Source organism: Mustela putorius, unplaced genomic scaffold, assembly GCF_011764305.1.
Source record: "Mustela putorius furo isolate JIRA1106 unplaced genomic scaffold, ASM1176430v1.1 tig00003899_pilon_pilon_pilon, whole genome shotgun sequence".
Classification (NCBI taxonomy): domain Eukaryota; kingdom Metazoa; phylum Chordata; class Mammalia; order Carnivora; family Mustelidae; genus Mustela; species Mustela putorius.
This window is the reverse complement of record NW_025422048.1, coordinates 2,244,204-2,269,679: the sequence shown is the minus strand read 5'-3', so window position 1 is coordinate 2,269,679 and position 25,476 is coordinate 2,244,204. Positions and strand designations below refer to the sequence as shown.

The following is a 25,476-nucleotide window of genomic DNA, read 5'->3' as shown; positions in this document are numbered from 1 at the left end:
CAGACGGAGCGCACTGGGCGGCTGCCGGGCGCGCTCTGGGGCCGCTGCGTCGGGCAGAGCTGCTGGAGGGGCTGCTCCTCCTGGGCTCTGCGCTCGGGGCTCGAGCTCGGCTCCCGCGTTCCCTGCTTCCCATACCCTCGCCAGTGGCTCTTTGGAGACTCCCAGCGACCCCCCAGCTCCCTCTCGCCCCGCACTCTGCCCCCATCCCATCCCATCCCTTTCCCGCTGCCGTCTCTCGCGCCTTCTAGCCCGGAGCTGTGTGGCCATGGGCATCAGAGGGATGCTGCGAGCCGCCGTGCTCCTGCTACTCATCCGGACCTGGCTCGCGGAGAGCCACGACCCCAGTCCTACCCCAGAATTCCACTTCGAGCTCTCCCCTACCGTGCCCGAAGTCGTCCTGAGCCTCTTCAACTGGTAAGCGGGTACCGCCAGCCTGGGCATGGCGGCGACGGGGACGCGCGGGCGGCCTCGGGCCTCTTGGACGGAGCGGGCTGGGGTCACTTGAACCCGGTTTGCTGAGCCCTGGCGCTTGGGTCCTGCCTGCCGGTGCCTGGAGGGGGACGGGGTGGGAGTGGGGGTGGCCGATCGAAATAGAGCTCGGAGCTAAAGCCCACCTGTTAGCGCGGCGCCTCATAGAGCCCCGCATGTACCCAAACTGCAGTCCCGGGGGTGGGGGGAGGACGGTACCCTGGGCACGTTTTCCCGGTCATACCCATTGGCACCTGCGGGGTTGGGGTGGTAGTGGCACAGGGTGATGCACAAGTCACAAAACACAGAGAGTATAGAGACACCTGTTTGAGTCAGGATTTTAGTCTGTTCCCCGAAGCGCGTGCGTATGTTTGCGTGTGTGTTGAGCAGTGACAGACCTTTTCGAACGCCACAGATAGAAATTATGGACTCGACCTCGTCGGAGCCCAGACAGTGCGATCAGTGGCTGCATAACCGAATGGCTGTGTGGCCTGAGGTGGTGTGCTTTTGTACTTACTCCTGTGAAAACATTTGAAGATTCAGTGGTTCTTTTCTGTGTTTGATTTCAAGTTTGGATCTGCAAATATCTGAAGAGATGTTAAACAAACGGTCAGACTTTACATGTAGATCATACAAAAATGTGTATTTGCAGGATCTCCGGATCCTGAGGGCTGTCATATGGCTATTGAGTGATACTAAACAGGCGGGAATGTGTCGTTTTAATTCGAGAATAATACATGTGTACACTTTGGAATGATGCAAAATAAAATTTTGTCATTAAAGATGATTAGAAATAATTTTTAAATGACAAACCAGAAATGAACATGTATTCCGAAAAAAGAGGGGGGATATAGTCTGGCAAGCTTCCAGCAGACAACCCTGCAATGTCCTCCACCCGACATACCAGACTGCGCTAGTGAACTGTCTCTCTCTCTCTCTCTCTCTCTGTCTCTCTCTCTCTCTCTCTCTCTCTCTCAAACACACACACACAGTGATTTGGAGGGACTGATGTTCATTCCCTGGTCAATGCCTCAAAGATCCTAAGAGTCATAGTGAAGCCCATGGCCTGTTCTCATTCGCAAACCCCTTTTGGAGAAAAGAGCCCCACTGAATGTCTAGGTGAATTGGATGAGCTTCAGAGAATTCTAGAAAGGCCAGCTCTCTGCAGGGCTGAGCTGTGTGCACTTACATGGGCTCACTCAAAACACGTCTAGGCTGGAAGCATATGCTTAGCCAGAGAGACGTTTGTTCCCAGAATACATGTCTTTTTGAGGGCAGCCCTTGGTCTCCAAAAATCTAAAATGGTTTGATTGGGTGGGGGGTCTTTAATCTCTGCTACATGGGCAAGGCTCTCTCTGCTGCATGTGCCCTTTGTCAAGTCTTAAAAAGCAGAGTTGTATAAACACAAGATTTACATAGACGTGAGAACAAAATGCCCAGTCCTAGCTTATGTAGGGAAATGTACCTGAGCTGGAGAATGTAAATTGGCTGCCTCAGCTTGGAGCGGGGGAACACTGAGGGTGGAAGGTGACCTTTCCTGAGGCCATCGGGTGCCCCTGGAAGGACCCCCAGCAACCTGGAAAGCCACATCCAGGCTGATGGCAAGATGGAGCTTCTTAAGGGGTTGAAGTGACACATTTATCTCAGGCCTTGAACCTGCCCACTCCCTCCCCTCTCCACTTCCACTACAGTCTCCCCTCCTCATGCCCCCCCTCCCCAGTCCTGCCTGGTAACAAGTATCCAGTCTTTGTGCCCCATTCTCTGGATAAAAGCGGAAGGGGGGAGGGGAAAAAGAGTGCGTCACACTGAGCTTCTGGCTGACTCATTGCAGGGAGGGAGAGGAGCAGGGAGAGATAGGTACACGTATGTACATGTATGACTGTACATGTCGGCGTGTGTGCAGGAGGAAAGAAGGCTCCAGCACGTTGACACCTGGGTTCTTTGTTGTTTGCTCCCTGAGAAGGAATGTGGCGTTTATTGATGACTTCTCTGTTTCAGCAAAAATTGTGCCAATGAAGCTGTGGTTCACAAGATTTTGGACAGGGTGCTGTCGAAATACGATGTCCGTCTGAGGCCAAATTTTGGAGGTAAGCCACATCGAGATACTCGAATCCTTTGTGTTAGGTGGAGTAGAGCTGAGACAGATGCAACGAGACAACCGCACTGGGGATGTGACCAGTGACTCTCGCCTGGCTCAACACTTTTCCTCTACGGCCCCGCCTTCCTACCTCTGTGGAAAAGCTGCCTCAGAGCACTTCCATGCCTCCAGCCTGCAGGCCTTTTGCACTGTCCCCAGCAATTTCCCACTTCTCTGCCTTCTCTTGCAAGGGACCCTTAGTTCCCCTCCCTCAGAAGAGCCTGAAACGCACTCGCCGGCGTGGCTGGAGAAGCAGTAACCCAGGATGGGCTCAAGATCTCCCACTCCATCTCTGGTGGGGGGTGGCGGGACACATTTGGCTACTCGATCACACCTTCTTTGCACCTTGGACACTTGCAAAGTGATTAGCTTGTTCAGCTCTGTTCAAAACTAACGGCATGGGCTTCTCCGTCCAGTTTACTTTTCCCTCTGGCGTCCTGGGCACTTCCACCTCTGCCACCCCTTCCCAAAGCCTCCAGCTCCCACCAAGTGCAGTTCATTTAACACACTGCAGCAGTGTGATCTTTATAAATCCAGCCTGATCCCCTCACGAACTTTTGATGGCATTATTGAACTGCCAAGTATAATCCAAACTCCTTGGCCTAGCACTCAGACCTCAAGCACAGAGATGAGAAATGACAAGGACACTGACACAGGGAGCCCATCTGGGCTCAGTCACACAGCGTTAAGGGACAGGCAGTCTGCTCCAACCCCACAGAACAGGAGTAGCGGTCTTTGGCCCAGGGGCCACCCACCCGGGAAACCTAGACCAAGGACAGACAAAAGGAAGGGAGGGTGTACTAAGTAGAACTTAGTCACATTTCAGCTCAACGGAAAAGGAAACAGAGAAAGAACTAAAAGTTAGAGTGCCTAAGTTGGAGAAACCACTCCACTTCCTGCTGCTGGTAGAACTGGACACTGACTCTAAAGGGTTAATGAATGCTCTTTGTTAATGAATTCACATTTGTACATATGAATAGAGGTCTTTTGAATGCACAGTGCCTCCACCCTGAAGGGCCCTCAGCCAGTGAGCTCTACAGTGTAGCCCACCAGTGTGGGGTGCTGTGATGTGTCTGGAGAGGCCCCTGGAAAACCAAAGCCCCAGGCTTTGCAAGTGGGACACTTAACTGGTGCTGCCTTTGCTGGGTCGCTCCCTCTGAGGGGAGCTCTCTCCGGGATCCAAGGGGAGTGGGCGCTGGGCATCAGGGAGCTGGAGTAGAGAGGCCAGAAGGAAGGCTCTTTCAGTGGGGGGATTCAGAGGCGAAGGCACACACTGGTTTTGGAACTGTCGCACCAAGCTCTGGTGGCTGTCAAGGGAGTAGCTACTCCACTTTCTCCTTTCCTCATTTTCGCCTTTCGCAACAAAGGCTGACCAACAGCCATTCAAGTACACCTAGCACACCCTGCCCACTGTTTCCAGTTGCCTTCTCAGCAGGCATCCAGGGCCAGAGGGAGGGAGCAGAGGCAAGGACCTGCCGCTGGGGATTATCAGGCATGGCTGGTCCAGGGCATCTCCAAGGCACCGCACCGCCATCTTCGGAGCGACCTCGGATCTGTTTGCACCTGATGCCCAACCTCCTAAATTACACTAAGCTTTCTGGTCCTGTAGACCTGGGGCATGTGAGAAAAGATGGGTCCTCATGAAGGTGGGAGAGCAAGGCCAGTGCATTTAGAGAAAAGAAGACACTACGTGCTCTGTCTAAAACTGTCCTCTGGGCTGGGCGGTGGGGGGTGGGCATGGAATGCCAATCAATGGGACACTGGGTCGGGGTTTCAGTGTTGGGGTAACCCAGGACTCCCTTCAGTGCCTCCCACTGGACACAGAATCAAATTCCTCTCTGTCTGAAGTGAAATAGAGATTCAAGGACACACACACACACACACACACACACACACACAGAGGCTTCTCCTAACTGTGGTCAGTTTGGGTGGGTCAGTAACGAGGCTGTGGGAGCCTTACTGCTCCTTGAGAGCAGGAGGAGGAAGAGCCAGCTGCTTCTTTCTGGGCAAGAGAAGTGGGATTCTACAGTGTTGCCAAAGGCAGTTCCTTGAGGACCTCACCTAGTTCAGCACGTGGCATGGCACAGGTGTAGAGTGAAGGAACGAGTGGGACAGCCTCGTCATTCCTTCATTTATCTCTTCTTCCTCTGGTACTCTAATGGCTGCTAAGGAGGAAAGGACTTGTCGTAGCAAAACTTCTAAGAGGGAAGAAGTGGTTAACCCCTTTCTGCCTTCCTGAGCCCGTCAGGAGGGATAACAATGGGATGTAAAACGGATGCCGTCACCCCAGAGACAGCACTTAGACAACTTACCTGGAGATTTCTTGTTCCCTTCCATAGGATCCCTTGGCTAAAATCTCACAAGGTGCCCCCACTAGATTGGTAAACTGGAAAATAGTCCCAGGTCTCTTTCCTCCGGGCTACACTCCCAGGCCAGGACTCCTGGCTTGGTGAGGAAAAAGGGGGCTGCATTTCATGAACATTTCATGCATACTCCTTCCACTGAGGGCTCTTGGACAAGGCTATGTCCTGGCCCTTTAGGGTTTGGGTCCCCCAGGACTCCACCGTGCCTGAGTAGCACAGTCTGACCCAAGAGTGAGGCGGGGGCAGGGATGGCTGCATGGCCCCTCTAGGGCTTGTCGCCTGCTTAACACACTTTCTACCCTCTAAAGGCTATGATAAAGAACTACATTTCTAGAAACCTCTATCACTACACCATTGCCGGAAATCATTCACAGTAGCGGCCATTTTGTGATGCGGCCATTCAGATGCTGATCCCGATCACTTGTCACTGCTTGAAACCCTGGGATAGGAAGAATGCTCTTCCGTCTTCACAGCTCCACTTCTGGACTGTCAGCCTGCAGGGAAGCCAGCAAGCTAAAACTGCAAGGGTCACGCATGTTCCCATAGCAGCGCTGGCAAGGGTCACGCATGTTCCCATAGCAGCGCTGGCAAGGGTCACGCATGTTCCCATAGCAGCGCTGTGGCGCAGTACATACAGCATGATGTCTTACCTGTGGGGCTAGGTGAAGACAGCTTTCAGCGGATAGGAAACAACCAAAAAGTGTTTTTCCACAGCACCTTATAGTTTACTACATATCTTCACATCCATTATTACACTTGAGAGAGCAGTGCTGACACCTAGGACCAAAAAAGAAAGCCAGGAGACAGAAAAACACTCAAGACAGACATACATTCGGTGACACTCACATGTTAACATACACAGACACCCTCACACGTGCACTCACAGGAACCAACTCACAAGTTCGTTCACTTACAAATTCAGTATACAAACTTACCTGCACTCACATTTATACATGCTGACACATCTATGTACGTACGAACATGCGTACGCATGCACATACACGCGTGAACGTGTTCTCGCAAACACACTCAAAAATGTATTCACGCACAGGGGCGCCCGGGTGGCTCGGATAGCTAAGGGTCTGACTTCCGCTCAGGTCATGATCTTACGGGTCCTGGGATCAGGCTTCCTGCCCAGCGGGGAGGCTGCTGGTCCCTCTGCCCCGCCCCACTACTCGTGCTCTCTCTCTCGAATAAATAAATGAAATCTTTTAACATATTCACATGCTTCTGCTCCCACATTCACTTATACTCACACACAGACATGCTCACATATGCAAGCACACTGCCAGGCTCACTCACATACATACAAACATCCACACACGTGCTTGGATGTCCACACACATGAACATACATATTAACATGTTCACACATTCACTCATACATACAAATTACTCATATTCACCCACGTGCCTGAAAATGCTGATATCACTGTGCACGTGACTGCATGCAAACAAGCTAATGCTGTTTACGTACGAGCTCACGTCGGAGCTTGCTCACACAAGCATGTCCACCTGTTCAGCAGTTCACAGAAACATGCCCACGCATGAACCAGCTCACACATGAACACACAGCCACATCCCCATGCACAAACACACTCACACATGAACATGCTCACGTCTTCCCTCATACCTGCACAGGACACATTAACATACATGAATACGCTCGCGGATTCCCTTGTACCTTGGCATGGTCACACATTCAGTTACACACAAAGACACCCATGTGCACTCCTATTTAATCACACACAAACATGCTCACACATCCACTCAAGCACAGAAAGGTGCTCACACCTTTGTTTCAGGTGTACAAATACACTCCGACACCCACATATGTACGTGTGGTGAGTGTGAGTATGTAGCATGATCACTAATCACATTTCTAACTTGCATACATACAAGTAGGGCCACACACACAGACTTTCACATAATGAACGTGCTCACTCACACTGACCGTAAGTCACGTGCTCACACTTTCACTTGCGTTCCCAGACATTCACTCACACTCTTTCATTTACACATTCCCTCAGCCATGCACTTAACATGCTCACACACAGACTTACACATGAATATGCTCATACACATGGACACACAGACACATCCACTGAGGACACAAACATACATACACTCATGTAAAAGCAACTTCAACACACAAACATGAAAGTGCATTCACTCGCATGTGGACATGCTTACAAGTACATGCACAGGGAAACAGGAAACACATTCACTCCCACACAAACATGCTCACATACATGAAACACCGGTTCGCTCACACACATGTGAATATACTCATGTTCACATGCTCACATACAAATTTGCTCACACACACAAACTCACAAGTACATACATGCTCACACATTCACTTGCACATGAACACATTCATACACTCTCTTCCACACACCAACCTGCCTACATGCTTCCCTGTGCTTACACACTTACTCATATGCAAACCCAAAAGCATGCTTATGCATTCACTCACGTATGAACACACAAATTCGCTTCTATGCACGGACATGCTCAGACATTCCCGTGCGCATTAACAAGCTTACATACACTCACACACTCACAAATTCACTCACTCAAAGTTGCACACGAACACACATGTCCATTTGCATCTGAACACACATTCACTCCCACACAACATGCCGACATGCCTGAACGTGCTCACACATTCACTCCCACGCAACACAAGCACACAGACGTGCTCATGCATTCTCACACACAGACATACCTACTCTCATGGGCACACTGACATATTCACCTGCACGTGAACACAATCACACATTCACCTGTGCATGTGAATATACTCACGTACACTCGTGTACACAACACACACATTCATTCACACAAAGACGCAGACTAGCTCACAGACGGACATACTCCCATGCCCTCACGCGAGTATGCTCCTGCACAAATATTGGCTCTTGTTTTTGAGCTCATCACTCTTGAGTTCTTAATCACAAAATCATTTAGAAAAAGAGTGCTTCATCGCCTTGTTTTCTCTCGATTTCACCCGGGCCCCTTCCTCTCATCATATCATGATGGGCCAGGCCAGGCCCTGCTGAGTGGTTGGCCTGCAGTTATCATGAGATCAGTGCTGTCCTGATTCTGATTTTACCCATGAGGAAACTTGGGCTCAGTCAGGTTAGGTAACTTTTGTAATGTTTATTTAAATTCCAGTTAGCTAATGTACACTGTCATAAGAGTTCCAGGTGTACAGTGAACGGATTGAACAACTCTCATCACCAGTGCTCTCCTTAATCCCCACCGCCTGTCTCCCCCATCCCCCACCCCTTGCCTCTGGTGACCGTCAGTTCGTTCTCTAGAGTTACGAGTGTTTCTTGCTTGGCCTCTCTTCCCTACCCCCTCCACTTTCATTGTTTTGCTTCTTAAATTCCACATATGAATGAAATCCTGTGGTATTTGTCTTTCTCTGACTTATTCCGGTTAGCGTAATCCTTCTAGTTCCGTCCACGTCATTGCAAATGGCAAGAGTTCATTCTTGTTCGTGGCTGAATAATATCCCATCACATCTTCTGCATCCATTCATCAGTCGATAGACACTTGGGCTGGTCCCGTGGTTTGGCTACTATAGATTATGCTGCTATATAAATATCAATAGCAAGGTGCATGTGCCCTTCAAATGAGTATTTTTGTATTTGGGGTAAATATGGAGTAGTGCCATTACTGGATCATAGGGTAGCTCTATCTGTAACCTTCTGAGGAACGTCGGCCATTCTGGAAAACACTGTGGAGGCTAGGTAACTTATTCAAGGTCACACAGCTAGTAAGTGTCAAAATGGGGTCCAAACCCAGGCAGTCTGGCTCCTGAGTCCGTACGTTATCATACCCTGCATGTAATAGTGTCTTCCTGTGTTGCAGGTGCCCCTGTGCCCGTGGGAATATCTATGTATGTCTCCAGTATTGAGCAGATCTCGGAAATGACTATGGTAAGTATGCCAGCTTCAGCCATGGGCCTGGGAGCATAAGCCAACTCCAACTGTCCTGACTTGCAACAGGGCCACATAAATGAACTTAGTAGGTTTTGGAAACTACAGCCACATGCAACAAGAAAAATAAATCAATCCAAATGGGTTATAAACCTAAAGCTTAAAGGCTTATGAAGGTTTTAAAAAAGAATAGAGAATACTGCCTTTGTGCCTTTGTGGTAAGACTTCTTTAAAAAGTCGTAGAAAACAGAAGCCATAAAAATAAATAATTTCAACTTTATTAAAATTCTCTATAGGGGCGCTTGGGTGGTTCAGTCGGTTAAATATCTGCCTTCGGTTCAGGTCATGACCTCGGGGTCCTGGGGTGGAGCCCCACCTCAGGCTCCCTGCTGAATCTGCTTCTCCCTCTCCCTCTGCCCCTCCCCACCTCTCTCTCTGTCTGTCTCTGTCTCTCTCTCCCTCTAATAAATAAATAAAACCTTTTTAAAAATTCTATCTAGCCAAAACTTCTAGAACCTCTGTTTAGCATAACAGACAAATAAAACCAGTATAGCAACTATAAAAGGATAAGTCAGAGTGGACTGAGATACATGCAGTACAAAGAAGTGCTATTGAAAGTGTTTGTTTGTTTGTTTGTTTATCTATCAAAGAGAGAGAGAGAGAGAGAGCACACAAGCAGGGAGACCAGCAGGCAGAAGGAGAAGCAGACTCCCCGCTGAGCAGGCAGCCCGATGCGGGGCTCGATCCCAGGACCCTGGGATCATGACCTGAGCCAAAGGCAGACGCTTAACCCACTGAGCCACCCAGGTGCCCCAATAAGAATATTTTTAAAACAATAGAAAAATGATTAGAGAATTTGAACAGGAACTTCACTTTTGTGAAGAAAACCAAGTACCAGATGAACATGTGAAAGTGTGTTTGACTTTATTATTAATCACTGAAATGCAAAATAAGATCAGAGCAAGAATCCATTCTATATGTACCAGATGGGCAAAAGTCAAAAGTCAGACGGTAGCAGTGGGGGTAAAGTGGAACTTTCATGTCATTATTTTTATTTCATGCTGACTTTGGTGTAATACATAATATATTCACATGAGAGAAGGTTCTCTCCAGTGCGACTGAACAAATTTTAATTACAGACATCAACATGAAGGAATGTCACAAATAGAATTTTGAGTGAAAGAAAAAAATTATGAATGCATACGTATGATTCCATTTGGAAGAAAAATTCAAAAATAGATCCAAGTAGGCAGTATGTTTCGTAGAAATACATACATAGACAATAAAGTTAACCAAAAGCAGCAGAGCTATTCTCATTAAAATCTAAGATAATGGATACGGCTGGGAGGTAGGTGTGGAGAGTATGTTCTGGAAGAAACACATTGAAACTTGAAAGTTGTTGGTAATATTTCACTTCTTAACCCAGATTGTAATTGTATGAAGCTCAGTTTATTCTTCACATTTAACACTCTTACATGTCCCAGTACTCATCTATATTTGGGATGTGTTTTGTACACCTGCACGCACACACGCACACACACACTTTGAGGGTGAACAGCCACACAACCTCATTCACGACTGGGAGTTCCCTTTTTCTCCTCAGGACTATACGATCACAATGTTTTTTCATCAAACCTGGAAAGATCCGCGTTTAGCATACCATGAGACCAACCTGAACTTGACCCTGGACTATCGGATGCTGGAGAAGTTGTGGGTCCCTGACTGCTACTTTCTAAATAGCAAGGATGCTTTTGTGCATGACATAACTGTGGAAAATCGCGTGTTTCAGCTTCACCCAGATGGAACAGTGCGGTATGGCATGCGGTGAGTCTTCCCCTGGCAGGCTTCCTTCTCCCCACGGAGTAGCCCATGAATGCACGTAAGGGACACACTAAGGAGCCCGTTGGTGTCTTGCAACTGCCCCCTCACTCAGCCTACCTAGCAGTCAAAGTGAAACCTTCGGACTTTTCCACAGCCGTCCTCGGCTGTCGTGTCCGCACACCTTGCCCATCCTTCAGTCCCTAACTTCAATGCCGTCTTTGTCAAGAAACCCTCCTTGATTTTCTCCATTCGAAGAACTCTCCCTCCACCTTGGCATGGCGTACATTCTGTTAGGTATCTTTGTTTCTTTTCTCTTCCGTGATGCGAGGGAGGGAGACAAATGAATGCCGAAGCCCACGCAGTGGTCATCGGTTGTTGGTCGTATCTGCATCGGGCCGGGACCGGGGGTGTGCCATGTATGTCTGTCGAGTAAGGCTCTGCACACACAGGAGGCACACGAGCAGGACATCCTCACTGGCTGATTTAGAGCCCAGCGTGTGGTCGCTGGGGCTCCCCTCGCAGCATCATCTCTTACAAACTATCGCGAAGACAAGCGTGAGAGAGAAGCGCAGCTCAGAAAATTGCTGCAAGAGGCAGCTGCACCAGGGCTCAGCCCCCATCTCTGAGTCTCTCTTTCTCTGGGGTGCTCCCGCTCCGTCCCTTGGTTTCCCTCTCCTTTCTCCGCCGCCCGAGGTGCTAGAGTGAAAAGAACAACAAAGCTGCATGCAGGATCCATGCAAGGATCACGCACGCGCGCAGCCTACCCTGTGTACAAAATGGAAATGACCTCGAAGGTTGAAAGGGACTGGGCCCGGTCTCCCTTCGGCCACTTCTGCGGCTCCTCCAAGGTCCTTCCTCAGATTCTTCTCACAGACACACCACGTGGCAACTTGAAGCCCCCGGCCAACACTCCACAGCCCGCCTTAGAGAGGCGAATAGCTCCTACCCCCTTACACCTAGTGCTGTCATTTTGCACAGCCCCGGTGGCCCGTGTGCACAGAGACGAGAGCGCTGCGGAGCAGCCGCCACAGCCACCGTCGGGCCTGAGCTACAGCTCGCACCCATGCCCGCACACCACGTACTCGCACTCCGCGTCGCACCGGGCAGCTCAGCGGCTTCAGGGCAGCGCCATTTCCTATTGACAGCCTTGCTCTTTCTTCAGCAATAAGGCCGCTTTCTGTCCCTCTGTCCAGGGTCCTCAAGGGCCCTTCCCGTCCTGCTGACCTGGGGTTTCCTTTCGGCCCTCTTGGTGTCTCTGTCACATACACATTCCCTCTCTCCGCCTACACAGCTGTGACCCAGCTTTCCTCTAGGAGGAAGGAAAGGAAGAGGAAAACGAGGGAAAGAAACAGCTCGTCCGGTAGTAAGCCAGTGAGCAGTGAGCAGCGGCAGTAAGCAGTTACTGCTGGCGTAAGCAGTTTGGGCACGGGTTGGGTGGGTCAGTACCTGGAGTATCTCTCCGTTTTCTCAGCAACGGCACCTTTCCCAGGCTTGACTCTTCCTTTCCCTTCCTTTTGCTTTTCCTCTGCAGACTTACCACCACGGCAGCTTGTTCCCTGGATCTGCAGAAATTCCCTCTGGACAAGCAGGCCTGCAAGCTGGAAGTGGAGAGCTGTACGTCTGTCTTCCAAGGCCCCTCCTTTTCTGCTTGAAGTTACTGTCCTGCAGAAACCAAACGCAGAGCGGACAGTGGCGGGGGGGGGGGGCATTATCTCCCCTACTTCCTCCGCATTCTCTCTCTCTTCAACAGATGAACAGACAGACAGAAGTATACACATAGCATCTGGGAGAAGGTGGCCTTTCATGTGTGAATAGTCAGTCCCACGGAGAAATTATAGCTTGCTATTGGGAAACCATGTACAAGCTAGCGGATAGGAACACATCTGTTTGCTCTGTTTTCTTTCCTGGCCAAGAAACTCCAAAGGGAGAATTCCCTTGCCAAGTGCCCCCCCTCCTTTGTGCTCAGACTCCGAAAACCTCAAAGGTGCCCCCAGAGTGCAGGCTCTGACCATCCCTTGGTTTCCACAGCCTGCGCGGCAGTGAAATCTGCCCATGCCTGCTTTCTCAGACTGACTCTATTTCTTTCCCTCTCCCAGATGGCTACACGGTTGAAGACATTGTGTTATACTGGGAAGGCGATGGGAATGCCATCCAGGGGACTGAGCAGCTGCACATTCCTCAGTTCAGCTTCCTGGGCAAGACGATGTCCAGCAAAGAGATGGCTTTCTACACAGGTGGGTCTGATCCTCTCTCCCATTTCTTCTCTCTTGTACCCTGGAACACTCCTGGACATCTGCCTGCCTTTGACCTCTGCACTCTCTGTTGCCTCCTCTCCTATTCCTTCTGGCTCTAGACACCTTCCAAAACCCCCTTCAAGTGAGAAAACGGGTATGGAAGCCCTTGGCCAACCTTGATGCTTTACAGGTGTAAAAGTTTCATGCTCTTCCTCTCTTGAGCCAGCCTCTCCCCCTCCCTCTGTTTGTCACTTAGAAATATTCCCTATACCTCCTATTTCAGAACTCCAGTTGACATGAAACAAGTGAAGAAGGAAAGAGGAGAAAACAAATCAGCCATGCCATATGGGCCTACAGACATGCCACTGTCACTGTCCCTAAGGTGGCAAATAGGGTCAGATTGGCAGGGCTGCCCAGGCTGGACTATTAGGGGCTTCCCTCCTCTATCCGGTACGTCACCCTGAGAATCCCCTCAGCCCTACAGTGCTAACACCAGTGTGTCTCCTTGCCAGGTTCCTATGTGCGCCTGATACTGAGGTTCCTGGTCCAGAGGGAAATCACCAGCTACCTTGTGCAGATCTATTGGCCTACTGTTCTCACCACTGTTGTCTCTTGGATATCGTTTTGGATGAACTATGAATCTTCTGCAGCCAGGGTGACAGTTGGTAGGTCCTCTCCTCTTCCCAGGGAGGAACCTGGATCCTCTTGCTCAGAAAAAAGTCAGGAGTAGGAGAGTAATACTTGAGGGGTATGTGACTGCACAAGCAGGGAAGCATTTGTCCAGGGGCGTAGCCCAGCAGAGAGACTGATATTACAGACAAGTGTGGGGGGAAAAAAGCCATCAGGGCTGGGATCTTGGTATGTCAGAGCCAAAGCATTAGAGTGCATTATTTGCTGGATACGTGAATGGACAAGGCACAAATTTAGATCAGAAATGCAATACAGCAAACTTTGATTAAGCAACATATCAAGATGCCCATCAAAATGGCAGTAGGACTTCCAATGAAGTCCTAACCCTCAATGAGTAATCTAGTGGAATGCTGGGATAGATACTGTGAGATGCCGAAGGAGGAAATGACCCAGATCTTATTGGCTAAAACTGCACCAGAAAAGTCTTGCTCAGACTGGGTTATCAAGACTTGTAGGAAGCAGAGGCACAAGACTTGTCATTCACTAAAACATGAAATTGCTATCAAAAGACACAGTGGGGGACACCGGGGTGGCTCAGTCATTAAGCATCTGCCTTTAGTTCAGGTCATGATCCCAGGGTCCTGGGATCGAACCCCCGCATCAGGCTCCCTGCTCAGCGGGAAGCCTGCTTCTCTCTCCCACTCCCCCTTCTTGTATCCCCTTTCTCGCTGTGCCTCTGTCAAATGAATAAATAAAAATCTTTAATTAAAAAAAAAAAAAGATACAGGGGCCCTAAAAGGGGACTGAGTCACAGCGTGCCTGGGGTAGGAGCTGTGGGGAAATAGAGGAGTTGCAGAGAGAGAGGAGGGGTGACTTGGAAAGACCTTGCAGTTCGCGTTTAAGCAGGTAGAACGTCATGTCCAAGCAACGGGGAGAACCAGAGGTTTCGAATAGTACCAGGGTGGGGCCTACGGAATCAGCTCCCAAGTTGATCTGGTCGTGGTGGGCCCCACATCCAGGTCTGGTTTTTTCTTCACCATCTATGGGGCAGAGTCCTTTAGGAGCACATGTTGGACTAAACCTTTGATATTTGTGTAATATTTTAAGGGCTCACAGACCTTTCTGAGGGACATGATCTAAAAGAAAGCCTATGCGCTGGAGGGCAAAAGAGGCTGGAGGTGTAAGTCACTGTGAAACCATGGCTGGAGACTTTGGACTTGATCCTAAGTGCAATGAGAAAAATCACAGAATCATCAAAGTACAGGCTGGGTGTAAAGCTGGGGACAAAGAGCAAAGAGAGCACTTGAGCGAAGTCCCCAGGCCCAGAGAGCTGAAGGCCTTTGGCTGCGGGCTTTCCCAGCCCCAGGGAGGATGGCTGCTCCCTTCCTGTAGGATATGGGCCCAATGGCTTACCAAGAACTTCAGCCACCTGAGGGGGCTAACCCTGTGCCATGTTCTTTATAGGTCTGACGTCGATGCTCATCCTGAACGCCATCAACTCTCATCTGTGGAATAAACTCCCCCAAGTGGCCTGTATTAAGGCCATCGACATCTATATGGTCGTATGCTTCTTCTTCGTGTTCCTGTCCTTGCTGGAGTATGTCTCCATCAACTATCTTTTCTACAGCCGAGGACGATCCAGGCGCACCCAAAGGCGACAGAGGAGAGCCCGAAGAGTCATGGCCCGCTACCGCTACCAGGAAGTGACGGTGCAGGTTTGGTTCTCTGAAAAACAGTCAGCTTTCCCTGATTAGGGATTAGGCACCTTCTTAAGCCTGAGCTTAGCCCCTGACCCTTTCACATTTCGTAGTTCCCTTAATCCTCACACGGCACACACTCACACACACACACACACACACACACACACACACACATCAGATAACAAAGAAATAGAACACTTTATCGTCACTCCTTTATAGGTCAAATCATTGTCGCAAGGTCACAAAGCAGTAAGTGGCAGAACTAGACCTTCCCAGACCCTTTGACTTCAAATCCAGTCCACTTCGCACACTTTCAAGGGCTGGGGATGGAACAGAGGGAAGAGGAGCTCAGGCCGGCTGGAAGGAAGAGAAAGAGGCCGGAGGAGCCGGCCTACCCCTCCTTCCTTTGCTCTTTCCATTCCCAAAGCCATGCTGAGCCTTTTGTCGCTCGCGGGCAGTACGGTACCTCCCGGTGGCTCCCGCTTCCTTCACAGGAAGCCCAGCCACACCTGCCTGAGGAGGCTTGGCTCCTTCCACCACAGAGCACTGCGGAGAGAGCAGCTGCCCCAGGGAGACACGGGCTGGGCAGCCCCCGCGGGTTTGTCTTACATGCTAACAGCCTCTTGGTCCTGTTCCTCAGCCCTCTGCACGCCGGAGATGCCGGAAAGAGATGATTCTGTCAGTGGAAAAGATCACCAGTCACACCGCGAGTGCTGACGCGGAAAGCCCTCGCCCTCTTCCTCCCTCCCCACCACCGGTGCTTATTCATGTAGGCTATGACCATCCCGAAGTCAGAAGTCTATCTACCATCTCCCTGAAGGGTGACCAGATTAGCATAGAAGATGAAAGTGGCTCTCTTTCCTCCAGACCAGTGCAGGCCTGCCTGGCAAGCCTAGAAAGCCTCAGCTCTTTGATCTCCATCCCAGGGCAGGCCCCATTGGCCACCTCAGAAAGCCTTAGCTCACTTTCTTCTCTCTCGGAGCAGGCCTGGACGGGCTCTAGGGAAAGCCTGAGTGATCGCCCCTCCACCTCAGAGCAGGCCCTGCACAGGAATGGCTTTCACTTTAGTGGTTCTGAGACTGATGACGGTGTTATTTGTCCTGAAATCCACAACCGTGCTGACGCCCATGGCCATGCTGATACTCGTGACCCAGAAGATCCCAAAGAGAACTTGAGCTCGGATGAGAGTCATGGCCATGGCCCTAGGGGCAGGTATCTGCTTGTCTATGGCCACAGGTGTGTGCAGGAAGCAAGCTACAGCCTTGAGGAGATCCGTAGCGACCTTGAGGAGATCCGTAGCGACCTTGAGGAGATCCGTAGCGACCTTGAGGAGATCCGTAGCTTGCCTGATGACATCAGAGTTGAGAGTGGCTACCTTGACCTTGAGAAGCAACTTAGGCGTGATCTTGATAGTACCTGGAGCCTTAATGTTGATGGGCTCCCAGGCTTTGACCAAGACAAGGACAGTAACTCAGAGTCTGATGACAGTCGCCCCCCGAGTCCTAGGTGCTCCTTCAGCGAAGTGTTCTCCTCCAAGCTCTTTGACCCTGACTATGTCCCTCAGGTCGACAAGTGGTCCCGGATCCTCTTCCCTCTTGCCTTTGTGGTGTTCAACATTGTCTACTGGGCATATCATCTCTATTAGTGCCCCTTTCAAGGTTCCTCCTGATTCCATTTTGCCTTCTTTTCTTGGTTCACTTTATTTTGTGATTATTTGGACAGTTGAATCAGTGTTCTAGCTGGAAGGAAAGGGACTGAGGAGGAGCTGGAGGTATCCCAGCACACTGATTGTCCTTTTCTGCCAGAGGACTATCACCTTTTCAAAGACTCCTAACATCTGTGAAGCACAGAAAAGCCCCTGGAAATGCTCGGAGGACAAAGCCAGGACGGGAGACAGAGGAATGCGTAAACATTTCTGGGCGTTTTTCGGCCCCGGCCCCACCCCCACCCCCAGCCCCGTGATGTATTGAATTTCCTTTTACATTACTTTTTTTCCTCTATTTTTCCCCTCCTAGGAATTGAGTCCTTGCTCACCCCCTGATTAAGGTTTCACCAGAGAAAGTCAAGCTAGGTTGAGCAGGGGTACACAGGGGGGCACTAGCCATCGTGTGAAAGTGCAGGGGGCTGGCTCTAGGTGACTTGGGGAGATCTGAAAGTGCCTCTTCCCCACTGAGTGAGATGTCAAAGTGAGAGATCATGTTTCCAGCAGGAGCTTGCAGGGGGTGATGAGGTCAAGTTGGAGATTCCCAGATTGAACTGGCATCTCTGGAGGGACTGGGACTTCTCTTGTCTATATTTCTGCTTGATGATGTTTGATATTACAGACTGGGGACTGGGTACGTCTGTCCAGGTCAGATGCTGACTTGATCACTAGTCCCAGAGCAAACACTTGCTGAAAGAAGACTAGGGTCAGGAAATTCCAACTTGCTGTTTCATTCCCTGGTCTAGAACAGCAGACAAACAGTTGTTGTGAATCTCTGTAGTAATCCTGTGTGTCTAGTGCGTAGCAGATGTCAACAAGCTCACCGACCCATCATATTGTCACGGCCTCACAGGAGCCCAGTGAGCCAGGGAAGGCAAAGCACGTTGTCCCCACTCTTCCGAGGGGAGAAGATGGAGCTTATGTCTCGTGCTTAAGGCTGGTAAGTGGTAGAGCCACGCCACTTGTTCTTCTTTCTCCTTGTCCTCTTAACTCTCTCAACTGAAGTGCTCCCCTTTCTCCTCCCCTCTTTACAAATGGGGGCGCTCCATCAGGTTAGCTACTAGGCACCAGACCTCATTCTATAGCACGCGGAACATCTCTGCAGGAAGTGGCCCATGACCGGCCAGTGAGTGTGAACCAAGCACATGAAACATGGGTACTGCCCACCCGGGGGGCCACCAAGGGAAACAGAAAGGAGCCTGCGCTCCCTTTCCTAGCAGCTCCACCTCGTTAATGGAGGCCATGGGGGAACAAGACTTGCCGAGCACTCAGCCTGTGTTTCTCCTTCCTGCCTAGGCAGCCTCTCCCACAGCCCCTCAGACACCTACCCTTTTAACTGTGTGTCCGTGTTTGTGTTTCTGTGTATAGCTGAGTGCATGTGTGCGTCACAGTAATTCTGTATGTACATACACCCATTTGAGAAGCTGTACAGTTCTGTGTATAGTAATGTAAATCTATATCGGTGTGTATAAAAGTGTATATATAACAACCCCTATGAAAGAGTATGTGTGCTTGTGTGGACGCACATGGGTGTATGCTGTGTGTGTATGAGAGCATGATTCGAATGAGTGTGAAAGGAAAAACACCCAAAAGCATATGTATTTCCCATTGGTGGCTCTTCTAGAACCATCCAAATTCCTTTGGCCTGTTCCCACATTAGTGGGGGGTGCGTATTTGGCCGGGCTGGTTAACTGACTGTTTCTTTCCAACTTCCTGTTCCAGGGAGCAGTGTCTCCCGGTCCCCCCCACCTCCTCTCTCCGCCCGTCTGTGCTGTCTCCTGGAAAGAAGACACACGAGAAGTGAAGGTAGTCCCAGAAAGTGACAATTTAGTGCTTTGAGATAGGAAGCGCTTGAACAGGGGATAAGCTGGGAGTGCAGAGCATGTTGCTTTGTCCTGAAACGACAGGTCTGAGGAACAAAGGCAGGGTTTGGGTGGGGGGAGCAGTGCCTTGAAGGTGCATTAAGCACAGATATATGATGTAGATAATCGGTGGGGAAAGCTAAAGAACTGGAGAGGGACTTGTATATAGCCTTGAGAACTCAACCCCTTCTTGCAATCACATTGTAAGCCCGACACATGTCGGGGCTGAAGGCCGCCAGAAGCAGGTGGTTGATGTGAGGAAATCGCCCACGGTATCCACTGCAGCACTGGAAGTGGAGAGCTAAAGGTGCCTGGGAGAGGGCTGCAGGCATGGACAGTAGGGCTGGGCCCTTTGGGGGCCAGGAGCACTGTAGTAACCCATCCTGCATCTTGGGATGGCCTTGGATTTGGAGTCCATAGAAAGATAGCGTCAGAGGGGTGAGAGGATTGACCAAGGAGAGAGGTACAAAGGAGCCCCAGGGGCTGACTACCTAGGTCAGCCCAGTTTGACAGCTCTCTTCTTTTCTATACACACAGCATACAAATACAGCCTCCTGCACATACACACCCACAGACACCTACGCAGTCACACATACACGTAAAGACATGTGGGCACTCACCCTCAGCACCAAACAAAGATATACACAAACAGGTACACACTCACAGCTACATATATATTCACATGCACAATCACACACGATCACCCTCGTATTCGTGTGCACGCACACGCACACACAAACACACCTAAAACAGCTAAAACTAAAAAAGTTGCCACTGGAGTATCATAGATCTCTTTTTGGAAACCTCTCACAGAAAGATCCAGGTTGGGAGAAGAGAAATGACCCCACATCTGAGGCTCCCATCATGGCTATTGGAAGACTTACTTCCTGGAGAAAAGCATTGGATGATTTATTGGGATTTGGGTTTCCAGAACCCTGGAGGGCCTTTGAGCCCTGTGGGAAATGAGCGGTTTATTTGGGGTGATGTCATACAGAGAGACTGGAGCCGTGGGGACTGCAAAGTAGGTTTGAAGATGTGTCTCACGGCAATGCACGGGAAGGCTTCAAGCCCAGAAGAGAGGCAGAGAGGCCAGTTGTAAATATCTCTGTAGATCCATGTAGCTAGATAAAAATATTTATACCTTAAAAAGAACAACTTGCCCTCAAGTGCTGCAATGAAAACAGTTGAACTCAACTGCAACTCACACTGTGTGAGGTTATGTGTCAAGGTGAGGTGGAGGTTTGGCAATGACACCTTTGCAGAAATTTGAACCTTCTGAGTTTCTCATGGACTGGGTCATTTTAGCCTGAAAATTGCCAGATCTCCCCTTGTTGTGTTCCGTGTGTGTTCTGTCACCAGCGTCGCTGTCGGCCCTATCCTCAGCCAGCTGCCTACATCCCGCCCCACTCCTCACCTCACACCAAGTAACTCCAGAAGTGCAGAGCCGTTCTCAGCCCCAGCCAATCAGAGGGTGCTTGGGGGCGAGATAGTTTGGAGCTCGGGCAGAAGGAAAGGTCTTGTTGAGTCTGGGATGGAGCAACCCCCACTTCAGTTTTCTACCTATCTTTCCTCTTTCTCACATGGGCTATCCCATTATCCCATTATGAGACCCATGTGTCTTTGCCCCTAGAATTCCTTCACCACCACTACCTTATTGTAAGGACGTGTGCCTTTGCAGAGAGAACGGATGATCTGTTGGGTCTTACTGGAGCTTGTAAAATGTATTCTTACAATCTGTGTCATCTTGTTAATAGCAAGGCTGTAATGTCTTTGCATATTTAGAACTGAGCTTTGCTGAGACTGTGGCCATTCCTAATGAGGTTTCTTCTGTACATTAAAGAACTAACCCTTTGAGCTATTAACTAATGAATGCATTTGCTAAGCTATCAACCTGCATGGTACCTTGCCATGGTGTTGAGCATCAAAGGAAATCGTGACTTGTTCTATTGAAAGTGCAGTGTGTTTGTGTTTGTTGTGTAGTGTCCTGTGATCAATATGAAATCTCTATTATCAGTGTTGGGTTTTCAGGGTAGGGGGGGGTGTTACAGTGTCTCTCTGATATATTTCAATTATAAAATAGCCCTAGTTGGTCAGGGTCACCTCTGTTAATTCAACATGTGTGAGACTTTGCACCCGCTCTATCTTGCCGGACTGTATCCCTGGGGTCAGGAGTCATCAGCAGAACTGAAGGAGCCCAAGTGTAGTGAAACTGGCTGTGGTGTTTGACTTTGGGCAGCCAGAGAGTTCTTCAGATAGGCAAGGCAGTGCCATTCTGAAGCAGATGAACTACAGTAAAACCACAAACCTGGAGGTCTTCAAGGAAACCAGGAGAGGAGGAGGACCGAGACCCATGTGTCTTACTGGCCTGACCTGCAGAAGGGTACAGAACAGCAGAGATTCCCCCGAAGACCCAATTCCCTCTTTGCCCTCATTAAATGTACATTTTTGCATGAAAAAGACCTTGACCAGTCCAGACTTCAAAGAAGGAAAACATGAAGAAACATAAAATTATGCTTCTGAAAAGTATGCTGAAATAAAGGTTTGTAAATAGTCAAAAGGAGAAAATAAATACATGTAGTGGCAATTATACTTACAGGTTATTGTGTTTCCTCTCTGTCCGGTTGGAAAGGACTAACCCTTCTGGGCCCAGGAAGCCTCTGGCTTCCACTGTTCTTCACCTTTGCCTCCCCAAGGCTTTGCACACTGACCTGCTCATACCCTAAGATATTTGAATCCATGGTTTTCAAGCAGAGTGGAAATATTAATGTACAGTTGATATTAGTTTACACTTTCACACATGCCATTTTAATCATTTAAAACAAAGGGCACATGTTGTGATGAGGACTGGGTGTTATATGCAACTAATGAATCGTTGAACACCACATCAAAAACTAAGGGGCACCTGGGTGGCTCATTCGGTTGAGCATCTACTGTCAGTTCGGGTCATGATCCTGGGGTCCTGGGATCGAGACCCACAGCCTGCTTCTCCCTCTCCCTTGGCTGCTTCCCCCTGTTTATGCACACGCCCCTGCTCTGTGTGTGTGTGTGTGTTAAATAAATAAAATCTTAAAAATTAAAAAAAATGATGTACTATATAGGCAGGCTAACTGAATATGATAGAAAATAAATAAATAATAAGTAAAACAAAAACTGCGAAACAAGTCAAGCCATCGTAGTGCCAAAATATAATGTGAACATTTATTTCCATTGGCAGGGGAATCTTTATTAAGAACATTTTAAAAAATCTCTTTTGCCAACGTGGATGTACAAACTAGAGAGCAAGAAAGCCCTATGGGGTTGGGACGAGGGCATGCTCACGTTTTAAAAACTTTGTAGAGTCCTGACCATAGTTAGAACTTGGAGCTGAGGTCCCTGGCTGGCCAATGAATTCACAAGTGTAGGTACCACGAGGGGCTCTGGCCCAGTGAGCACAGTTTGTTGGTAATTCTTGCTATAAGTATAAAAATTAACATAATAATAAAACTTTGTAAAGTTACATTGAAACATCCTGCTGATACTTCCACCTTCAAACACCATTTGATGAAAACCCTGGGAGTTGCAACACAGCCCCTAACCTGATGTCTCCTCCTCTGTGATCCCTTTAGTGCCCAAAGAGGCCAGAAGAGCAGTGCCTTCTGGGCACTTTGCTTTGCCGATCTGCCCGTGGTGGGAGGGGCCTGGTGTTGTTACAGGTCCACACAGCAGAAAACGCAGTTGGAGGTAAGGAGGAGTTTTCACAGTATACCTGGAGCCTACTGTTAGCTACTGAGTTCTTTTCTGCAGGCTAATTTCTTGCCGCAAGTCAGGTTTTGTCTTTTTTTTTTTTTTTTTTTTAACAAGTTAGGTTTTGAAGGTGGCCAGCGACCCCAAGTGGAGCTTGCTGCCCTTCAATGTTCCTACTGTCACTTGCTGGCCACTGATCGAACAACTACCTTAAGGGGTTTACAGCTTCCCTTAGGGCAAAAGAGCCCTTGACGCGATGTCTGGAGGCTTTTGGCAAGGCCTCTCTTCCCAGCCTCCCGTGTTGGCTCAGCTTACTCCAAGCCCTAGCAGGGCCTCCCTGGGGCCCCTTGGTACTGCCCTGGTACTGCTTACCCAGTCCAGGTCTCTCTTAAGCTCTCCTCCTGACCGGAAGCTCAAGAAAATTAGTAAGGAATACAGAACTGAGGCAGCTTTGTTTTATTTTTTTAATCTTAAGTGCATTTTATACTGATATTTTTAAAAGTACTAGGGAATAAGGAACTATTTATCATAAGATTTAAATGCATTCCTGTCCAATGGTCTGAAAACAGCGCAGGGACTCCACCCAATGCACAGGTGCCAGAACTTGAACATGAACTCTTCCCATGGCCAACCTAAGATTTTCTGCAACAGAATGCATTTCAGCATCCTTGACTCTAGATTTCTCTATTTCCATTACAATTCAACTCCTTAGGGGCGCCTGGGGGGCTCAGTCAGTTAAGCCTCTGCCTTCAGCTCAGGTCATGATCCCAGGGTCCTGGGACGGAGCTCCACATGGGGCTCTCTGCTCAGCGGGGAGCCTGCTTCTCCCTCTCCCTCTGCCTCTCTCTCTCTCTCAAATAAATAAATGAAAATCTTTTAAGAAAAACCAAATCAACATCTCAGAAAGTCTCCCTTTAATATCACGTGGGGGGACAGAGGTTAAAAATATATTGGAGACAGTGGACAGAAAGTTTGGGTCTCACTTTCCTTGTCAAAGTATCTGCATAATCCTCTCTGTAGAGAGTGCCGGGATGGAGGATGTCCTGGAGCCCTGGCCTATGCCAAACCACAAACAGAGGGTCTTCGGTTAGGTGCAAAATTGTATGTAGAAGGGACTCTGCCCCATCTCACCACCTGAGAATGGCTAACCATGTAATGCCCAATTTGGTATAGGATAATCCACGCAGAAAGGCTAGGTGAGTGCTGCTTATGATACCAGCCCCCAAATCCCAGTAACTTAAGCCCAAAATATCTTTATTTCCATCTCGTATTGTGTATCAATGCACATCATCAGGGGAACTTCTGCTCATGGTAGCCATTCAGGGACAAGCTGACAGAGGGGTCATTGGCATGTGCTTCTCCAGTCTTTGTAGTGGAGGGAACGGAAAGTTGGGGGTGGGGTCTCACATCAGGAATACACATGTACTCACAACTCATTAACTAGAAATTATAGCCTGACATAACTCTAAAGATCCAGGACATTTAGTTTGCTATGTACCCAGGAAAGGTGAACCTATCACTGAGAAGTACTAATGACAACCATTGGGAGTTTCTCTTGATCTTTGTAGGAATATTACTTGCTCCTCTTCCAACTCAGAGATACCTATGCCCTCCTTTGTAGTAGTCTTCTCATCTTTAACTTTGACACAGGAACCAGCAACATACATTAAAATTCCAAAGCACTGCCAATCATCAGAGTGTTTGCTGTTCTTAAAGGAGAGCTTTCTGACCGCTGGAGGAAGTTGTACCTCCCCCTTTCTATGGACAAGACTTCAATTTGTCTTTTCACCCACTCTGGGCTGACTTGGTCCTGAGCAAAGTAGACTTGGAGATAACCCAAGCCTCCACTGAAATCTCTGACAAAATTACAAGTGAACGTCTTCTGGGATCTCAAGATTTCTTTTTTTTTTTAAATTAGCATATAATGTTTTAATACTTTTTTTTCATATACTTTTAAAAAATTAACATATAATATATTATTAGCCCCAGGGGTACAGGTCGGTGAATCATCAGGCTTACACACTTCACAGCGCTCACCATAGCACAGACCCTCCCCAATGACCATCATCCAGCCACTCCATCCCTCCCCCCGCAACCCCCAGCAGCCCTCAGTTTGTTTTGTGAGATTAAGATTCTCTTATGGTTTGTCTCCCTCCCAATCCCATCTTGTTTCATTTTTTCCCTCCTTACCCCCCAAGCCCCCCCACTCTACCTCTCAAATTCCTCATATCAGAGAGGGGATCTCGGGATTTCTGAATGTTTCTGAATTCTTCTCTGAGTCCTGTCAAGAGTGAGAGCAGCTAAATAAAGAAAAAAAAAATTTAAGTGGTGGAGCAGCAATGGGATGGGCTCAGCTATCCATGGGTGAATCAAATGACCAAAATGAACTTCTTCCTCCTAAGGGGTCTCCTCACCTAATGACCTTATGGCCTTATTTATGGATGATGCCATTCTTAGAGAATAAGACAGCAAACCTGAAGCATCTCCAATTAGGAGCTTCAAATCCTATTTTTATGGTGGAGGGACTTTATTAGACACTTCCATCCTGCCCAGACTGTGGTAGTTCATGTGGTAGAAGAGGAGGTGCTCCCAGTAGCTCCCTGACCACTGTGGAATCATTACATGATTCCTATCTTCTCCCCACTTAGAGTACCCCTGACCTCAGGGAGGAGAGAGACCCCTCCATTACTCCATTAAGTACCCAAATCCCCAGTAGTAGAGGTCTATAAGAAGGGATTTCTGCAAGACAATGGGATCTGCAGGTCACCTTCACCAAAGCAGAAAAGTAGTGGGGTTAAGACCTCCAAGTCCTTCCCCCTAGCAAGAGCTCTCTAATCCAGGTAAGGAGGGAGTGAGGACTCTGCTCCCATCACATGTCAACAACCTG

General features: G+C 49.0%; 1 protein-coding gene across 1 annotated transcript; it reads left to right on the top strand.

The window, feature by feature from the left end:
- Positions 1–21,455, top strand: GABRQ (gamma-aminobutyric acid type A receptor subunit theta). The gene is made up of 9 exons (XM_045068192.1): positions 1–414; positions 2,467–2,555; positions 8,850–8,917; positions 10,521–10,741; positions 12,270–12,352; positions 12,835–12,972; positions 13,485–13,637; positions 15,067–15,317; positions 16,123–21,455. Exons 1-9 carry the CDS (start codon positions 266–268, stop codon positions 16,945–16,947), a joined length of 1,977 nt encoding a protein of 658 aa, XP_044924127.1. The 5' UTR covers positions 1–265; the 3' UTR covers positions 16,948–21,455.
- The last annotated feature ends 4,021 nt before the right edge of the window (positions 21,456–25,476 follow it).